This window comes from Lutzomyia longipalpis, chromosome 1, assembly GCF_024334085.1.
Source record: "Lutzomyia longipalpis isolate SR_M1_2022 chromosome 1, ASM2433408v1".
Classification (NCBI taxonomy): domain Eukaryota; kingdom Metazoa; phylum Arthropoda; class Insecta; order Diptera; family Psychodidae; genus Lutzomyia; species Lutzomyia longipalpis.
The window spans coordinates 50,517,262-50,535,455 of NC_074707.1; the positions used below are offsets into that span (position 1 = coordinate 50,517,262).

The 18,194-nt window shown below is 33.1% G+C and overlaps 1 protein-coding gene across 3 annotated transcripts in view; it reads left to right on the forward strand.

The window, feature by feature from the left end:
* The window catches only part of LOC129788167 (nose resistant to fluoxetine protein 6-like), a 54,235-nt gene extending 36,872 nt beyond the window's left edge, over positions 1–17,363 (forward strand). The window contains exons 1-14 of one of the 3 annotated variants that reach the window (XM_055824212.1): positions 4,270–4,869; positions 7,974–8,499; positions 9,830–10,068; positions 10,251–10,447; positions 11,974–12,273; positions 12,428–12,583; positions 12,703–12,822; positions 14,490–14,600; positions 14,778–14,912; positions 15,008–15,103; positions 15,281–15,410; positions 16,576–16,750; positions 16,869–17,011; positions 17,169–17,363. In XM_055824212.1, the coding sequence (XP_055680187.1) occupies positions 8,199–8,499; positions 9,830–10,068; positions 10,251–10,447; positions 11,974–12,273; positions 12,428–12,583; positions 12,703–12,822; positions 14,490–14,600; positions 14,778–14,912; positions 15,008–15,103; positions 15,281–15,410; positions 16,576–16,750; positions 16,869–17,011; positions 17,169–17,312 (2,247 nt within the window). In that variant the 5' untranslated portion in view covers positions 4,270–4,869; positions 7,974–8,198 and the 3' untranslated portion in view covers positions 17,313–17,363. Of the gene's footprint in view, positions 1–4,269; positions 4,870–4,900; positions 5,345–7,973; positions 8,500–9,829; positions 10,069–10,250; positions 10,448–11,973; positions 12,274–12,427; positions 12,584–12,702; positions 12,823–14,489; positions 14,601–14,777; positions 14,913–15,007; positions 15,104–15,280; positions 15,411–16,575; positions 16,751–16,868; positions 17,012–17,168 lie in introns of those variants that run through there. The other 2 variants (XM_055824213.1, XM_055824214.1) reach the window with 2 other exon arrangements.
* Positions 17,364–18,194: the final 831 nt, after the last annotated feature.

Consider the following 18,194-nt stretch of genomic DNA (forward strand, 5'->3'; position numbering starts at 1 on the left):
CTCTCTTCCTAAATAGAATTTTCACTTATGCTTATTTGGTGTTAAGTGCTCCAAAATTTCCACCCCAGCCTAATGTGGTTGGGGGCATATCAAATATTCTCTCCCCGCACAATTTGCGCGCCAAAGAGGCGCGCGTTTTGCGGAAGAATTTGGCACAATTCACTTATCTATGTATTATCATGCATGCTGAAATTTCTGCAAGTGGAAATTATCATAAAAAAACGGCGCCCCCGCTGGTGGTGGAAAATGAATACAAATCAGGCATTTCAAAGGCCCTCTGCCACACAGAAAAACCCTCTCTCCTGTATTACAATGAATTTAACTCCAAGTCGAGTTATATATTAGTTGGTGTTCCACTTCGTGGCCAACACCAAGTATTGTAATCGTCGGATTTTCCGACCACCTCAGATCGGGCTCAAATTTGGTATGAGCACGTTTTAGACATCCCACATTCCAAAAATGGTGGTGGAAAATTTTTGATCCGGCCGGCCGGCCTGCCGGCCTCTGCGCCAAACTTTGCTTTATAACTCGAGAACGGCAATAGATAGAGACTTCCGGTTTGAAGTTTTCTATAGAAATGTGGGTGTAAATTTTCATTTTTTCGCATTTTCAAAATCCAAGATGGCCGCCGTCCGCCATTTTGAACTATCATCAATGACTTCCCTTATAGCTAGAAGTCTGAAATTTTAGTATGTTGTAGAGCTCAGTGAGACGTTTTCATCGATAATTCATACTTGACAATCGGTCAAGCCGTTTAGCAAATATGGCGGCCTAAAGCAAAAAGTGTTTTTTTGATATAACTTGAGAACGGCTTAACCGATTTTGACCATCTTGGTATCAAATGAAAGGTATTGAGAAGCCCTACAACTGTCTAGAACATTCCAAGTTCCAAAAACAGCCGCAAGAGGCGCTAAAATCAAAAACAAAAATTGCCTAACTTTAAGGGGCAATATCTCCCAACATCTGTTATCGTTTTCCTTTAAATTTTGATATGTTGTGGCCTGACTCAATATCTTTCACCAGTCCGAAAATGAAGAAAATCTATGTCGCCGTTTAGAAGATATCGCAGTTTGAAAAATTCTTGAATTTGAAAAGTTCTAAGAGCCATATCTCCTGCACTGCTTGGCCGATTTTGCTCATCTTAGTATCAAATTAAAGATTTTGCAAAACTCTATAACTTTCTAGAACATCAGAAACCTCTAGAACTATTCCTTCGGAACAAAAAATGCCAAAAACTGTTTTCGCAAAACAAAAATCTGCCATTTTGTGTTCTGGAGGTGACCTTGAAAATTATTGAAATTTATGTTAGTTTATAGTCTGTTTTAATGCCTTTCCAAAACTAGTCAAGAAATTTCTGTAGGTCTTATAGAACCAGAGATATGACCATTTTTATCCATCAAATTGTCGAATTTTACAAAAAAATCAAATTTGTCTGCTAATTCTGCTCACAAATCGCATTACAACGCATAAACAAACTTCTACACGTTGTGGGACACCAACTCTTATAACTGGACGCGTTATGATTGACTTTATTTAAATATTTCCCCCAATTTTCCTCCTCTAAACGCCACGTTTTGTTGAATTTTATGCATGAATGTTTCAATTTGCATTGTTTTTTGAGCTTTTGGGGGGCTTTTTCAGATACCTACATATATAATAGATCTATATTCAATCTATTTTGGTGTGAAATTCCTTGAAAGAAAATAAAGTTTGAATTCTCAATCAATTTTATTTACTTGCGTTTATTGAGAGCTTTCCCAAGCACACGCATGAAATCACAAAATTCTTATGAAAATTATGGTTTTTTTTGAGCTTTTTTAAAGCTTTCAATTGACGTAAAACAATGTCATTCAGTCAAACGAAAGCGAAAGGTCATGTAATTCAGTATTAATTTCCTTTGAAAGTTTCTTTTTTTCTAACCTGTATGAAATAGCTCTGTATGGAAAAGCATTAATCAATATTAATGCATCTTCATTCTCTGTCAAAGGTCAGAAAACATGGTATGTTTGCTGTAAGAATTACATTAATTATAGAACATAAGATACATGACAGAGAACACGGGGAGAACACAATGCATCATCAAATGAAGAATTTCTACATTAAAATGTAATTTCTTTCATTTTTACGAGAAGCAATATTTTTTATGATTTCAAGTTGCATATAAAAGCATCTCTTGAACCAAATTGCAAGCTTTATTCAACTTGAAATTACATTTTCTCTTCAGTTTGTTGTAAGAGTAAATCGTGTAGTCTCAACAAAAGTGAATTTTCTCAGCAATGTGGGAGCTTTTCAATTTTCTCTTCTTGTTATTTATTAATAATTTTGAATTTTTGTGAGTACATACCATTTATTACTTTGATCGTTATAGGCGAGGAGTTTGATCAAAATTCTGTAAGTTCTAAGCTTAAATCAGGGCCTAATTTAAACTTTAAGAATTTTCTGAAAACATTTAAGAATTTTATTATGAAGTTAAATGAATTTTCGCAGCTCAAAAACTGTCGAAGAAATCGCTTTTCAAATATGCTTAAAACTTCCGCTCAAAAGCTCTTTCCAAATATGTACAAAAAACTTCGTAAACTTTTTATATATTTACAATAATTTTCATTGTAACAAAAAAAAATACGTTAAGAACATATTTATTTTAATATATAAAAGCTCTAAAAAAAATTATATTTATCAGCCTTCTATGCATTTACAATTAAAGATTCATTGCTAATTGTGCTAAAATGTCAAGAGAATCGTAAAAAAGTTAAATAAAGCACGGAATATCTGAATATATCTATTTAAATGAAAGGAAAACATAGTATTATGTATAGGAACTAGGTGTGAAAATTGTGTTACAACTGACGTTCAAACAAGTGAGTGGGGTGTGAAATTCCTTTCATGTGAAATTATCCCACCACCAATTTCCGTGACCATCATTCACAATATATATTCCTAACATATACTGGTTTCCATGGTTAATTGCCAATGCACACAAATTACGTTTGAATTTATGTGCAAAATGGTTTGTGTGATGATGTAAAAGAACATATAGAAGATTGATTGCTGGTTAGTTGATCTTTTTAATGAGTTTATTTTGTCATTCAGCTTTTCCAAGTACTTTCCCATTTACCCATATCTGATGTTTAAGTATAAAAATGGCATATTGTTGTGAAAAATGGAAAATTCTATAGGCATTGTGAGGCTTTTATCTTCTTCATAGATTGGTTTTTGCTGTTGTTGAATTTGTGGGTTAACACTTTTATGCCCAATGAATGATTTAAAGCGTCCATTATTATTTTAATTTAAAAGCTTAAAAAATCAATTAAAAAATTGTCTAAAATAGGAATTAAATTACTCTATTTTTTACAGAGGAACATGAGAAATTAGAAAATGTTTTTTTATACTTATTTTGAGCATAAAAAGTACTCAATTCAAGCCTAAGAATTACTAAACTCAAGCCTAAAATGTATTAAATTCAAGCAGGAATAATTTACTCAATTATTAGCAAGGGGTGTCAAAATACTTGACAAATAAACACTCCTAGGATTATTTTTCTTAAATAAAATATCAGAAAAAAGATTTCTCATACAATAAAAGATAATCAATTCAAACTATATCAGGAAGAAATTTTTTTTTTGTTAAAAAAGAAGTGATTTTTCGACGTGTAGAGACAATAATAATTTTCCGGGTTTTTCATCGGTTAAATGGGGCTTCTCACCTAGAAAAACTCACGTTTTCCAGAGCTTTCGGCTCCGTTCTAAATTATTATTTTGTTAATTCAGTACTATAAACTTAAAAAATCTTCATGATATAAAATGTTTAAAAGAAAGCTCTTCAAAATAAAAAAAAAATCTTCCAACATCGTGCATAACATCCTTTCAATGTTTATAATCAATTCTTTTCAATCGATCTGAACTCTACCTAGAACAAATAATCATAAGTTAATTGAAAGCTAACAAGCAAAAAACTGCTTATCATACAAAGCTTTCTGAACTAAAGCTAAACTGCGGGTAAAAAAAAGCAATGAAAATTATATGCTTGACTCCGGGAAATGCACCAAAGCTCCACCCCTCGGGGGGCCAAGGTCGTGTCTTCAAAGTTCGCGCATTATTAGCTCTCGTGGGCTAAAATCACACACAATAGCTGATCTCTCGTGTTATTTGATGAATGATGTCCAAGTTGAAATTGTTTGTCTCTCTGACGTACCCGTGTCGTGTTTAATTAGCGTGCGAGAACTGCAAAAGTCCACTTGCGGTAAGCGTTAAAGTGAGAAAAATTTTCGACAGTTGAGTTTAGCTTTCCGAGGAGTTAAGCTCTCTTTTGTGTGGAGTTTCTCGCACCTCAATTCTATTCTTTGCAACTTTTATCCACCTTCTGCCGGGGTGCTATATATTTTTTTTGTGTACGCACCAAGAGTTTTGCGGGAAAAGTTGTGCTTTTATTGATTGTTTTTTTGGGGTGGAGGGATATTTAACTTACTCCCTCATCATCAGCATTCATGTGAATTTTATCAAGTTTGCGGGTGAGAACTTCCATCCTGTTGTTACCAAATGGTGGTGATGATGAAAATAGTTTTGTACAAGTGCTCCAACTATATACAGACACACATATATTAACGAAGCTAAAGCTCAGCTAAAGCCAAACTTTTGCCACTCCTCCAGTGCAGAACAATCAACAAAAGGGGTGCCACAAATTGTTTTCCACCAACATTAATTACTATTGATTGTGTTTTTCTTTTACTTGTGCTCCCTTCCTCGCAATGATTGCTCATAACCCTTTCATGACAAAGTGATTTTGCAACAAAAAAAAATCTTCTCCGTATATGTGCATGAAAAACGTGATTTTCGCATGAATGGACATTTTTCTCAAGGAAAATAAGTAAAGGTAAAAAAAAATTAACTTTCAGTTGAGTGAATTCGAATGATTCGTCGAAGAATTGGGACACAGAAAAGTTGATAAATCAATCAAAGTGAGACGCAAAAGCACGGAACTTTATCACTTTTCTCTCAGTGCAATTTTCCCCAAAACTTGTGTAATTTGTGCAGGAATTCAAGGTACTGCACTCTTCACTTTTTCCAGAGACGAACTTCCTCCCCCGGATTGATGGATGCTCTGACAAATCAATCTTTCGCTACCTATTTGTAGACTTGGAGCACATATTGAATGTTTGTGCGGTATTTGGTTATTTACACACCAAATTCTAAAACTACATAGATAGTGTGTATACCCCCCATTGTTGGCACAATTGCTCATCACCTAGACCTTCCGGGAGACATACCAAGGCGCATTTACCCAAAATCCCCAAAATTGTACCAATTTTCACATTCAATTCACACGAATTTGTTGAGGCCATTTTGGGGTGAGTTTCTCAATTCTTTTTATTAAGTATTATACAACCATTCAAAAAGAATTGCCAAAAAGTTGTCGCCAGATACGAAAAACTATTACTGAATTTATATAATTGTGTTTTAGCAGTACAAATTAACGTCTTCAGTGTTGCAAAGCGCGAAAAACAAGCATTGTCTTCAAAATTTTTTCTCTAATTCGGGGGTATTTACATTAGCACATGGGATTTATTGTGGTTTAAACAAGTCTTCTGTAAAATCTAATGAAACTTGAAAGCTTATTCCGAAAAAAAAGCTTCTAAGGCCATTAATTATTTCTTAATTTTTTCCTTTCACTTTTATTGCTAAGAATTACACAAGCTGAAAATTCATTTTTTAATTATTTAGTGTCTATATTTAAGGGGGGTCTCTTGGGAAAATTGTTAGAATTTACACATATTTAATGTTGCAATTTTTAGGGGTTTTTCTTAAACCTGGTTTACCAATATTGGTTACATTTGAAGCCTAATTATTGAAGTGTAAGAAAATCACTTTTCGCCATCTTAGGTGCGACGCCATCTTGTGATTTTCCGTCTTTTCCACAGAACTGCCTTAAAACACAAAGGTAGGTTTTTCTCAGGATCTACTGGATGGATTTTGATGGGGTAAAAAGCAAATGAAACAGGAAATACCAATGCAGATTTTGATGTACCAGAATTTTGAATTTCCATTCTGGGGCTGAGAAAAGTGGAAAAACGTCAAAAATATCTGACCAAAAGTCACATTTTTCCACTTTTCTCAGCCCCAGAATAAAAATTCAAAATTCTGGTACATCAAAATCTGCATTGGTATTTCCTCTTTCATTTGCTTTTTACCCCATCAAAATCCATCCAGTAGATCCTGAGAAAAACCTACCTTTGTGTTTTGAAGAAAATCTCAAGATGGCGTCGTACCTAAGATGGCGGAAACTGATTTTCTTATTCTTCAATAATAAGTCTTCAAATGTGACCAACATTTGAAAACCAAGTTTAAGAAAAACCTTAAGAAAAATAAAAACATTGAATTTCACCAGCTCTCAAAAGAGACCCCCCTTAATGAAAAAAAATGACATAATTTGTCGCCTATATAAATTGATGAAATAAGCAAATACTTCTTATATTGAAGAACTTAAAGCAATAAGAGGAAATAAAATTTTGAGAGAGAATTTTTCCTGAGTTCTGTGTATGTAGCCAAAGAAATTTTTTTAGAACAAAATTTATTTTAAACAAGTTCTAAAAAAAAGTTTAAAAAAATTTAGAAAATTCTAAACTATAATCAAAATTTTGTCATTTAACGAGCAACGAATTAAGCATATTTTTAATTTTTTTGTTTTTAAAATTATCTCGAAAATCGACCATGCCTTAATTACTATAGAATTGGGAATTCCTTTACTTTTCCTCCAAGTTCCTTACAAATTTAATTTTTTATTTAATCATTTTCACTCAAAAAAAACATTTCTAAGAACAATTTTCTTTTATTTTGAGTTCATTATCAAAATTAATATACAACGATGAACTCATTAGTTTAAGAGAGAAATGCTTCGTTAGAAGGTGCTAATTTGTAGTTTACGAAACGACAACTTTTCAAGTTTACAAAATGCTACAAAAATAGTAAAATAAAGAAAGATTAATGCTAATTTATTCATTTTCACTGTTTACACAATATTGCAAAACAATTTTTATGCTTTAAGCAATATTTGCGGCGAAAATTCCCTTTTTTTAGATGACCGGCGCTATGTTTTTATATATTGGACAGGCATAGAAAATGACATTTTGCAAAATTCGTCATGTATTTGATGCTTTTCAAATTTTATTCTTTGACACAAATCAAATTTTCGAGTTGTGTATTTGTGCGAAATAACAGAAAGCACAATTCTATGCAAATATATAAAGATCGTTTAACATTCAATATTGGCACAATTATAAATTGATGCTGTTGACTTTGGGATTTTGTGTCATCTACATTGAGAATTTTGCGTTCTTGGTTTTTCCCCATCTTTTGGTCATCCACAGGATTTGCAGGATATTTATTTATCCATACATTTGCAAATAAATTCATTTTTTTTTAAATATATATTTAGCTTTGCCACATGACCTTTCTCAGAAAGCTTACCGCCTTTTGATACATCCCGCAATTTTAATTTAAACGTTACCTACCCACAATCAGGGTGAATTTATTTCGCAAGAAGAGAGCAATAAAAATAAAAAAATAAATCGCTTCAGGAGAACGCGCTTAAATAAGCAAATGGCATTTGTATTTCATTTAATTCTTGAATTTTTTATAAACATTCTTTTCCCTGCGGGTGACGCATTCTCGACAGTTTTACTTTCAGCGAAGAAAATATTTGAACAAGGTATATATTTGGATAAATTGTGCGGCATCTTTTGATATTGAGGCGGGTTTTCTTCCAAAAAATTCCATTAAAGACTCTGTGAGACACAATTTATCATCCTGTTGATTTTAATCTCTTGCAAAGTCTCTTGAGGTGTTCTACTTAAAGAAAGATTTATTTACCACAAAGCATTGAAAGCTCTTTTGAAAGCTCACTGAAATTGGTTCCTCAATTTTTTTTCTTTATGATTTAAATGGAAGTTTCGATGCAATTCAAATGATTTTTAATTTCAGGAGCGACGATTTATTTCGCTGGTTTCGTGTTGTATTACGTGCTGTCGATTTGGAGAGATATATAGTGTTACCTGTTGAGGGATTTAAGGAGCAAACGCAGGGGGTAGCGGTGTGGGGGAGAATCTCATTCAACCTCGCAGTGCATTTAGTGCGATTCAAATTGGAGATTTGCATTCCCAACGTGGTGGGTGACAGAAGGAAGAAGGAAATATAAAGAAAAGAAAGATGCATAGCATTGATTTGTGGTGGTGGATTTCCATTGGAATCGTTGGGACGTGGGGTGGAAATGTTGAGGGTATAAATGGGAATTGCACAAAGTGCCAGGAATTGCATGGAATTGATTCCCACCCATTGAAGGACCATTCCCAGTCGCACAGAGAACTCAGCACTGAGCATCTCAGTTGGATATCTCCACTGTATGGCATTATCGATGTATCCCGTGAGCTTCGGGTGAATAATAAATGCTACACGGAATTGGATACAATTGGCAATGCATTGAAGCAGAGGCAGCTCTGGGCACTCAAAGGTATGAAATGAATCACCATCCAGCTGGTGCGTCTCATGCTTTTCCCATTGTCACACTAAAAGATCAATTCTCCTATCTACTTACATACAAATAATGGGTCAATAGAGCTAATCTTTCTTGCATTGAATTTAACTGGAAGATTTCTCTAAAGTTTCGGAGCTTTATTGCAAGAAGAATTTATTTCATAATTCTTTATCTTTGAGTGTAGGAAAAAAGCTTTTCTATATATTTTTTGTGCTTTTTTTTCTCATTAAACTACAATTAAAATTGCAAGTATTAGCAGTTAAAGATTCTTTTTTAAACTGTTTTTTTTAAAGGAGTTTATTTATCTACATACGATCACAAAATCACTAGAGAATTAAAAAAAAAGAAAAAAAGAAATTTAAAAAGTTAAAGAAATTTTCACTCGTGGGGAGTGAAAATTTCCCATGATAAACTCCCGAAGGCTTTTGTCAGGAAAGGTAAGGAACACTTCACGGGGGCCTCATTCTATCTAAAAAAAAAAGAATGCACCCGTGATAAACTCCCAAAAGATTTTCCTAGATTTCACGTTTCTTTTAATGCACAAAAGCCTTCGGGAGTTTATCACGGGAGTTTCTCACTCGTAGAGAATTCATTCCCTGGAATTGCATAAATACCAAGTAAGAAAATAAATTTAAAAAGTTCTATCCAAAATGATTCTAATTACTTCCTTATTAGAATTCCAATTTAGCCATGGGAGCCATTCAACTGCGAAGAATTTCCGTTAAAAAAATTATCAACTGCAAATAAGTTGTTAATTGAATTAGAAGTTTGAAAAAATGTATAAAATCATAAAATTCTCAAGCATTGCAGACGGTTGGAATGCAATGGTCATATAAATTCACAACTTTAACCATTTGGCGCAATGTTAGATGTGTTGTGAGTCTGAATTTGATTAATAAATGGTTCATGGAACTCTCCTCACGAATCATTGTGACGTCTGTCTGGATAACTGTTTGCAATGCTTGCGTAAAATTTTTGTTAAACATGTGTAATTATTTAGTCGCGAAGAGACATGAGGGCGCCCAATGAAAGTTTGCAAATTTTCCATTCGGCTTTTTTCATCATCTCTCAAGATGTTTGAATTTCATCACAGAAATGTGTAAATTGCTTTGATGATTTTGTTTGGATATAATGATGAAATGTTGCTAAATAAATTGCTCTAATCTAATTATATGCAAACCATTGAACACTTTATGAATCATCCAGGTGTTGGAAAGATATATACTTATTTGTGACTTTGTGTGTGAGAGATTTGTTAATTTCTCGTGAGTTCAATGTTGTTGTTTTTTTTTATGCTAATTTGAAGTGTTGGATGGGTCTGCTAGTTTCACATCGGGCTTCACAATTGGCAATAGCCACTGGCTGGGTTCACGAGGAGCTTGTGAGGCAGCAAAGGACATTCTGGGCGTGACTTTCGATGAACGCTACACGCGTTCAATGGATCCTCAGCTCTTCACCACCCAATCTCCCTTTTCCGTTGATTATCGTGTCGTCTACGCCACCCACACATCACCACTTCAGTTTGAGATGAAATTTCTTGCAGAGGTAATGTCCTGTGGGTACTTTACTAGACCAGCACAGTGGGAGGTGGGAGGAACTTATGAGCTTTTCTGACTTTTACATTGAACAATCCCGTAATGTGCCATATCCGTCCGAAATGCATTTGCATACATAGCAAAGAAAATATATATTGAAAGAAAAATTCACATTGGGGGAAATCATTTCAGAAAATTCTACATATTGGCTTATGTGTTCCGACATCGTGCACAAATGCAGACATCTGGAATATCACACAATTGTACTTGGACGGAGGGATTTTTCAATATCACGACATTTTTCACATTGACAGTGTCAAAGTGGTGCAAGTAAAGAGTCTCACATTGGCAAATGGTTTTCATGAGAAGACCAGCGTAAGGATTCTCTGGTAAGGAATCTTCCTGCTACCCCACTCCGACTTTTTGTCTGCTACTCTCCTTTTCTAGAATTTTGTGTATTATTTCTCTGATAATCAAACAATGCATAAAGAGGGGGTTAAATTAAAATTTAACACGCAATTTATTATTATAAATTTTCCATGTAATTTGCTAAATAAACTTATGTGATATATTTTGCGCAGAAAATACAAATCAATTTAATTTAAACATTTTACATCACACGCAATTACTAATAAATCAAAATCTTTTGAAAATGTATATTTACATCTATATACACATTTGAAAGCATTAATGAGCACAATGTTTGTCAAATAGCGAAAATAATAGGTAATATATATTTTGAATTATCGTCTATTTGATTCATTTCGATTTATGTGATTTATTTATTTTAGACAGCTTTCAAAGCTCCCATTATATGAGTTAAAGTGAATTTGCGGGAAATTAGATTTTGGGGGAAATTATCAAGCTTAATAAATCAAATTCTAGTAATAAATTATTTTTTATAAAATTAGGGGAGAATGGCTGAAGCTAAAGTATTTTAAATATTCCTAAAATTATGTTTTTAATGTAAAAGAAAAACTTTTTTAGTCAATTGATTTCGATCAAAATATGCTTTATAAATAATTTAATTTTTTGAAGCTTTGTTTGGGCTGTTTTTTGGAGTTAATTTTGCGTTTATTCTTTGTTTATTTAACCTGCGAATTCTTATTAATTTCTTTATTGTTTTTCCACGAAAAAAATATGTTTGACTGGATAATTATTTTTCTTTAAATATTTCATAATATAGATAGATACCTACTTATGAAAGAAAATTAAGTTAAAGAACTGATTTTAGACTGACTAAAATTTTAAGAAATAAGATAGTTCCTAATATATTTTTTTAAATTTATTTATCCGAATTATAATTCTTTCAAGAGAGGGAAAATATTGAATTTTAATCAATGATGCGAATCAAAATTTTTAATTTTTCTTTTCAATATTTACTGAAAAGTCATTAAAGAAATCCTCAAAATTTTAAATCTTCCTACAAAAATCGTGAAAGCTCTCTAAGCACAGCTATGGAGTTTTTGCTTACAAAACTAATATAGAGAAACTTTGAAAGATTTTTAATAATAAAAAACTTGGTGTTCGCCACTAAGTGGAACACCAACTAATTATTTACTGAAATACCTACTTCTAATTTTTTGGATACTTCATCAGATTTTCTTTTAAAAATGAATTTAATTCATCAGTTTATTCCACAATTTAAATTCCTAAAGTGAGCATTGAAAATTGGCAAACAAAAAATTATAGAAAATTCCTCCTAAAATGTCCAATCAATCCCCAGGCTAATTAACTTTTTTCCCTCCAATTATCAGCTTTTCCAAAAATAACAAAAACAACCCGCGCAATTTTCCTCCCCATCCCTACTAAACAAAAACTGATTCAGGAAAAACTAAAACAACATCCATTGTGCTAATTTTGAGTTTTATTTTTTTTTATTATATATTTTGGCATTTGCTGGCAAATAAAAAAGCGCATTGGTACTTTTTACCACCCTAATGACGCTGCTATCGTGGCGTGGCGATAGAGTTGGGAAAATTGACCAGAAAAATAATAATGGGCACGTTGTGGATCAAAATGAGCAGCTGGAAGTGGAGGGGAAAGCAAGTGGAAATGGTGCAGTCGTGGACAATGGTTCAAATTCAATAATAGAGAAGACGGAAATTGCGCTACATCAAAAGATTGTCAATTGCTTCTCACTGGAGGGGAATGTAAGGCAGCTGGTGAGCACAAAAGCACCCACCGATGCGATTTCCGTCATCAATGGCATCAGGTTCGGTGGAGTATACCCTTCAGTTGGATATATAGTATCCGTACTATCTATTTTATATATATAGTTAAAGCTAATCAAAGTCGCAACATCTTTTCACCTCTACAAACCTTTACTAACTCGCAGGATATCTCTCTCTCTCTTCTCAATTCCCTAGATCAATTGTTTGCTTCTGGATTCTCTCCTTTCACATGTACTGGTTTCAACATTTCACAGTCAGCAATACAGCCACGCTCTTTGCCACTGGGGAACGTCCCTACTTTCTACTGATCAGCAATGCACCTCTTCTCGTTGATGTATTCTTCACTATTAGGTAAGGAATTGCATTTCATAAGAACACACACAGCATTGAAGAATTCTCTTTGGAATAACTTCCTTTTCCCCATTCTATTTTCCATAATATTCCTGCACAAAAAAATATATATTCTTCAGTGGATTCCTTCATACGTACAATTTTTTGGGAAATCGGACAAAACTCGAAGAGGTGAAACGGAATAATTTTGTGCAGAATGCAAAATTATTCGGAAGGATGGTACTCAATCGCTACATTAGGTATGCACTTGTTATTATATATTATATACAGAAATATACAAAATGAAATATTTATGAAAATGCTTCATGTTTGAATTCCATCCTAAATTTAATATTCTCCACACATGCTCTTTATTTTGTGCACAAAAGAAAGTTTTTCTCATTGAATTAAATGAAATTTTTCAAGTTTCGTTTGAAAAATATTGCATTCCGCTGTTTGTTTGGAGTTTTATTTGTTTGTTTGTTTATTTAACTGTTTGATGTTGCTTCTAGAAAAAAAAATTAAAAATCCTTGAAACATCTAAATCGAAATTTTCCTTTCAAAAAATAAATCTTTTTGAGCTATTTCGCCATAAAAATTATTTAAATTTATTTTCCATGCACCTCTGGAACTTTAGACAGTAATATTATTGTCAAATGAAGTGTGCGAAATGGCCCCAGTCTACTCTATTTTATCAGTAAAATTCAACACATTGGGTTTTGTTGGTTTTGGCATTAATTTTGTCAATTAAATGATTTTAATAATAATAATCTGATTTGAATATGTTTATTAATAAAAACTGTATTAAACTAATATTAATAAAATTTTCATTTATGGTGTTGCATAAAGAGCGCATAATACAAACTAAATTATGATAATTAATACAAGATAAATTATACAAAGTAATTTTCCATTTTTTATTTACCAATTATATTTTCTTTCCTCGGTTTTTTTTTTAAGTAAGTAACTCTTAATTGTAAATTAATGTGAAAATATAAGGAGCTGTTAATTGCGTAGTAAGAAGGGGTTTAAAAAATAAATAAAAATACGATTTTAAAAAAAAGAGATAAGAAAACGTCGAACGCTAGAAAAAAAACGTCAAAAATTTGAAAATAAATATCAAAAATTATTAAAAGAAATTTAATATTAGAAAATTTTTATTAAATGTTGATTTTTTGATCGGAGACAGTCAATAAAACGCACGTCTTCACGCTTTCAGCGACGTTTCGGTTTATTAATTTTATTAAACTTTTTGAAAGAAATATCAAACGTTAGAAGGGATAAGTTAAACGTAAGAAAAATGATGCCAAAAACTATAGGAAAGTGTCTAGCATTAGTAAATAAAAACTCAAACATTGGAAAAGAAATGTCAAACTTTAGGAATATGTGTTAAATGTTAGTAAGTTTTCTTGGTTTTTCGATGGTCGCCAGGTAAGATTTTTTCTCGTCCAAATATTACGCTTTCTTCGCGTTTTATTGGACGAGAAAAATTTTTGCTTGGCAAGGATCGGAAAACTGTCTGATGTAAAACTTCAACAAATAGGCAAGAAAAATTTATATGGTACAACATGGTGAGTCTTTGAACCTTAAAAAGATTTATTTTGAATTTTTTTTGTAGTAAATAAAAAATTTCGATCTATAGTTCAAAAAAAGAGAGCTTTTTAAGGTTTGAAAACTTACACTGTATCGAAAGGTATTTTTTGTCAATTAATAGGCCTTTTTTAACAGATAAAAATCCTTAAAATTCGTCTATCGCCGACTTCATTATATTTGCCATCAATTCTAATCAAGAAAATGGCAGAAAATTCAATTTATTAAGTCTTACGTGGTGGAATATATCAATCAATTCCAGTGCTTGTTTCAGTCTCACAGGAGTGGTGCAACATGTCCCAAATATTAAATTACTTTCTAAATTCTCTCATTTCAGACTATCCCCTTTGTATTTTGTGGTGTGCCTCTTTGGTGAGATGATCACAGCATATCTTATGGATGTTTCGCAATTTTGGATACACGAACGATACGATTTGACTTGCCAGAGGTCTATTTTGTCTCAATTTACTCCCCCACCCCTCCCCTACACACACTTTGCACTTGTATATAGTGAAGAAGAAGTCTCATACTCAAAACATGAGAACATACCCTTCTTGTGTGGGGAAAATTTCTCATTCTCATGACTAATAAATTATCTTTTCAACCCTCTCTTGGTTATGTGCAGATACTGGTGGCGAAACGTGCTGTACATACACAATCTCTTCGACAAGGATGAACTGTGCATGAATTGGGGTTGGTCAATAGCATGTGAAATGCAATACTTCATCATCTTCAGCTTAATGCTATTCATCTATGCCAAGTAAGAAAAAAAATTGTCTCTCTCTCTCTCTCTCTTGGACCCCTTTTGAGGATAAAGTGAGAGAAAGAAAGGGAAAAATTCCAATTTCTTTGCAGGAATCCTCAGCTGTCCAAGAAGATTTTCATTGCTTTCACCAGTGGAATTATCATCATCTCCCTTGTCAGCCATTGGCGCCATAGATTCCAATGCTCGTGAGTTTATTCAAAAATTCATACAAAATCATGTACAAAGTTCCATTTCTGTGCAAAAGCTCCCCCAAAAAAAAAGCTCTCAAACAGTTCAAATATGTATAAAACGATTTTTTGGGAGCCACAGAAATTCCTAAATGAAATTAATTAATGTTTATTTTTCATTACAACACACTTTAGCTTTGATGTGATTTACAACACTGGCACTGAGCTCTACATGGCGCCATGGAATCGAATTCATCCCTATATATCGGGGATACTTGCTGGATGGTATCTAATTTCCCGCGACGGAAAACTCAATATAAGCCAGGTAAGTGGAGGGTGGTGGTGATGCACGTGAAAAGTATTTATGAGCTCTATCCGGTGAGGTCAGAGTTCACAAGAAGAGATCAGTGTGTGCGTATTCAGTGACGAATTTGCAAGATGATAGTGGGTGTGGATATGAAAGGAAAGATTGCGGAGGTTGCATTTTGTAGGAAAATTTATTAAAAAGGAATTTTGCAGTGTGGTGAGGAAATATGAATCCCACCAACGCAATCTCAAGGGAAAAATTCACAAGTTAACCCTCCGTATAATGTTAGGGGTAGGTGATCGACCCCTGAGCTATATTTTGATTACTTGTGCCTTAGTTATTTGAGGTTTAGAACTAAACTTTTGGAAATAAGTTCCTTGGTTATCTGAGAAGATTGTGTAAAAATTTGAGGTCAATCCGACCACCAGAAAAAAAGTTATTAACAAAAATGTAAGAAGAGGGAATTCAAAAATTGGTGTAACGGTCAAATTTATTCCATTTTCTCTTCGCTTTGTCACTCTTTGTCTCTTTCTAGAAGATTCTAACCTCAAAAAAAAATATTGAAAAAATCATCAAAAAATCCATTAAAAATTTATTTTTGTGTTCTAAAATGAACAAAAGACTTCTTAGGGAGTACCAAGGAGTCTATTAAAGCACAGTTGACCGAAAGAATTTGCTTTTTTGCGAAAAATTCTATGGTGTCAGTCACCTACCCCAATAGTAATGCGCGTAAGTGTTTTGGTCCACAGTATACAGACGGTTAAAAGAGTACAGTCAGGTATTGGTTAACGTCGCATGGGATATACTCTTCTCACCCATTAATAATAATGAGTGGAAAGAGTATATCCCATGCGACGTTAATCAATACCTGACTGTACAAAGATTTTTTTTTTTTTAATTTTATGAGATATTTTCCTTTTTTTCATTTTTATCAGCTCAGTTTTAATTATATCTTCTCGAAATAATTTTTCGCACTGAAATTAGTAAAGTCCTTTTTAGGAATATCTCTTTACGAAGCCTTACCCTCTTCATTTTAGTGGGATTTTGTGGCTCTTCTTCAAATATTAAAAGATTTAATAGAAAATAATAGAAGAACTCATCAGGAGAAAGAGATTTTTTATTTCTTTTTCAATTCAATTCTCAATTTTATCAGACAATTCTGCCTTTTATGGTGTCTTTGCAGAAAACAGTTCGGACTCTGAATGGCCTCTCAATTTTCTTCTTCCTCCTCAGCATGCATTCAACTATTGTCCGTAGTGTAGCCTACCCATGGGCATCGGTTCTCATAACAATGGGACGCTTTGCCTTTGGTCTAACAATCACGTGGTTGATTCTCTGCAGCAAATGTGGCTTTGGTGGTAAGATTCAGTCGCTGCTCCCTTAATTAGTCAACCCGCCCCCCCCCCTCCCACACAACATACATAGAATCTCTCTAACTTAATCTCAATTGTATTGCAAATTGCAAATTAAATGCAGGATGGTTCACCGACTTCCTGAGTGCTAGGCCCTTTGTGCATATTAACAAATTATCATATGGCGTATATCTCCTCAATCCACTCATTATCACCACAATTCATGGGCTCCGCGATGGCAGCAGCCACTTCTCACCTGTAATCAGTGTAAGTTCCACACTTGCGGTGTGTGTGCGCCTGGAGTACTGCAAATTATTCCGCATGCCCAGGGAATTTTCCCACGTCGCACTTAACACCTGAACGGCTGTTTGATGGCTTTTAACTCATGTGTGTGTTATTTTTTTTTATTTCTTCTTCTTTGCAGTGGGTTATGACGGTTGGAATGATGATTATCGTTTATTGTGTGGCTTTCGTGTTCACACTTTTCTTTGAGATTCCCTACCACAATCTTGGGGCACTTCTACTGCGGCCCTCACAGCGGACAGAGCGGAAAATTAAATGCAAATAGATTTGTGTTTGTATTAAATTGAAATAAATACTTATTTATTAAAAAAAAAAAGCTCTAATTTATTATTTTATTTTTCGTATGATTTTGAAAGGTAACAATTTGATGGAAAAATGAGATTAATTGAAGATTTTTTAAAATTTTAATAAATTAAATTTGAAAAAGGATCAAAACTACATTTTTCAAGAGATAATTCTATCTTACTTTTCTACAAATATTAGGTGAAATTCACTAATCAGACAGTCTTATAATTTCTTAAGTTTTCTTAAGCGAACTTAAGATTTCTTGAGTAACGCTGAATCGGGATAAAAATATGAATTTCTGGATATTTTTTGCGAATTTCGATTCCCTAAGACGACTAAAAAAAATCTCGAAAAATATGTATTAAGCCCGATTCAGCTTGACTCAAGAAATCTTAAGTATTGCATAAGAAAACTAAAAAAAAATCCTAATTTTTCTTTAGAAATTCTAAGACTGTGTGACTAGTGAATTTCACCCTATACGCAGTACTCCAATATCTATATTCCCACAAAATCTCGCCCACATCGTTCCTTTAATATTCAATTCATAAATTCTTCTAAAAATAAACAGAAAATAAAAAATAATTTATTATCTAATAAATTTAACTGATGATGTTTCTCTGAATTGTATTGTCTCTGTTTTTTTTTTTCTTTAATTCAATTCTGACCTAGTCAATAGAACTTATTTGCGAGGTAATGCCTATTTTTTCTCCACTCTGAACCATTGACAATTGAAAATGTTCAGTAGCAAAAAACGCTGAAGAGAAAAGGCCGTGACGTCTTGAGGTGTTTACGCGAGAAATTTGATCTTATTGTATTTTTCAATATTTTTTTGTTGCTTTCCGTTTGTACGCAGAATTTTATA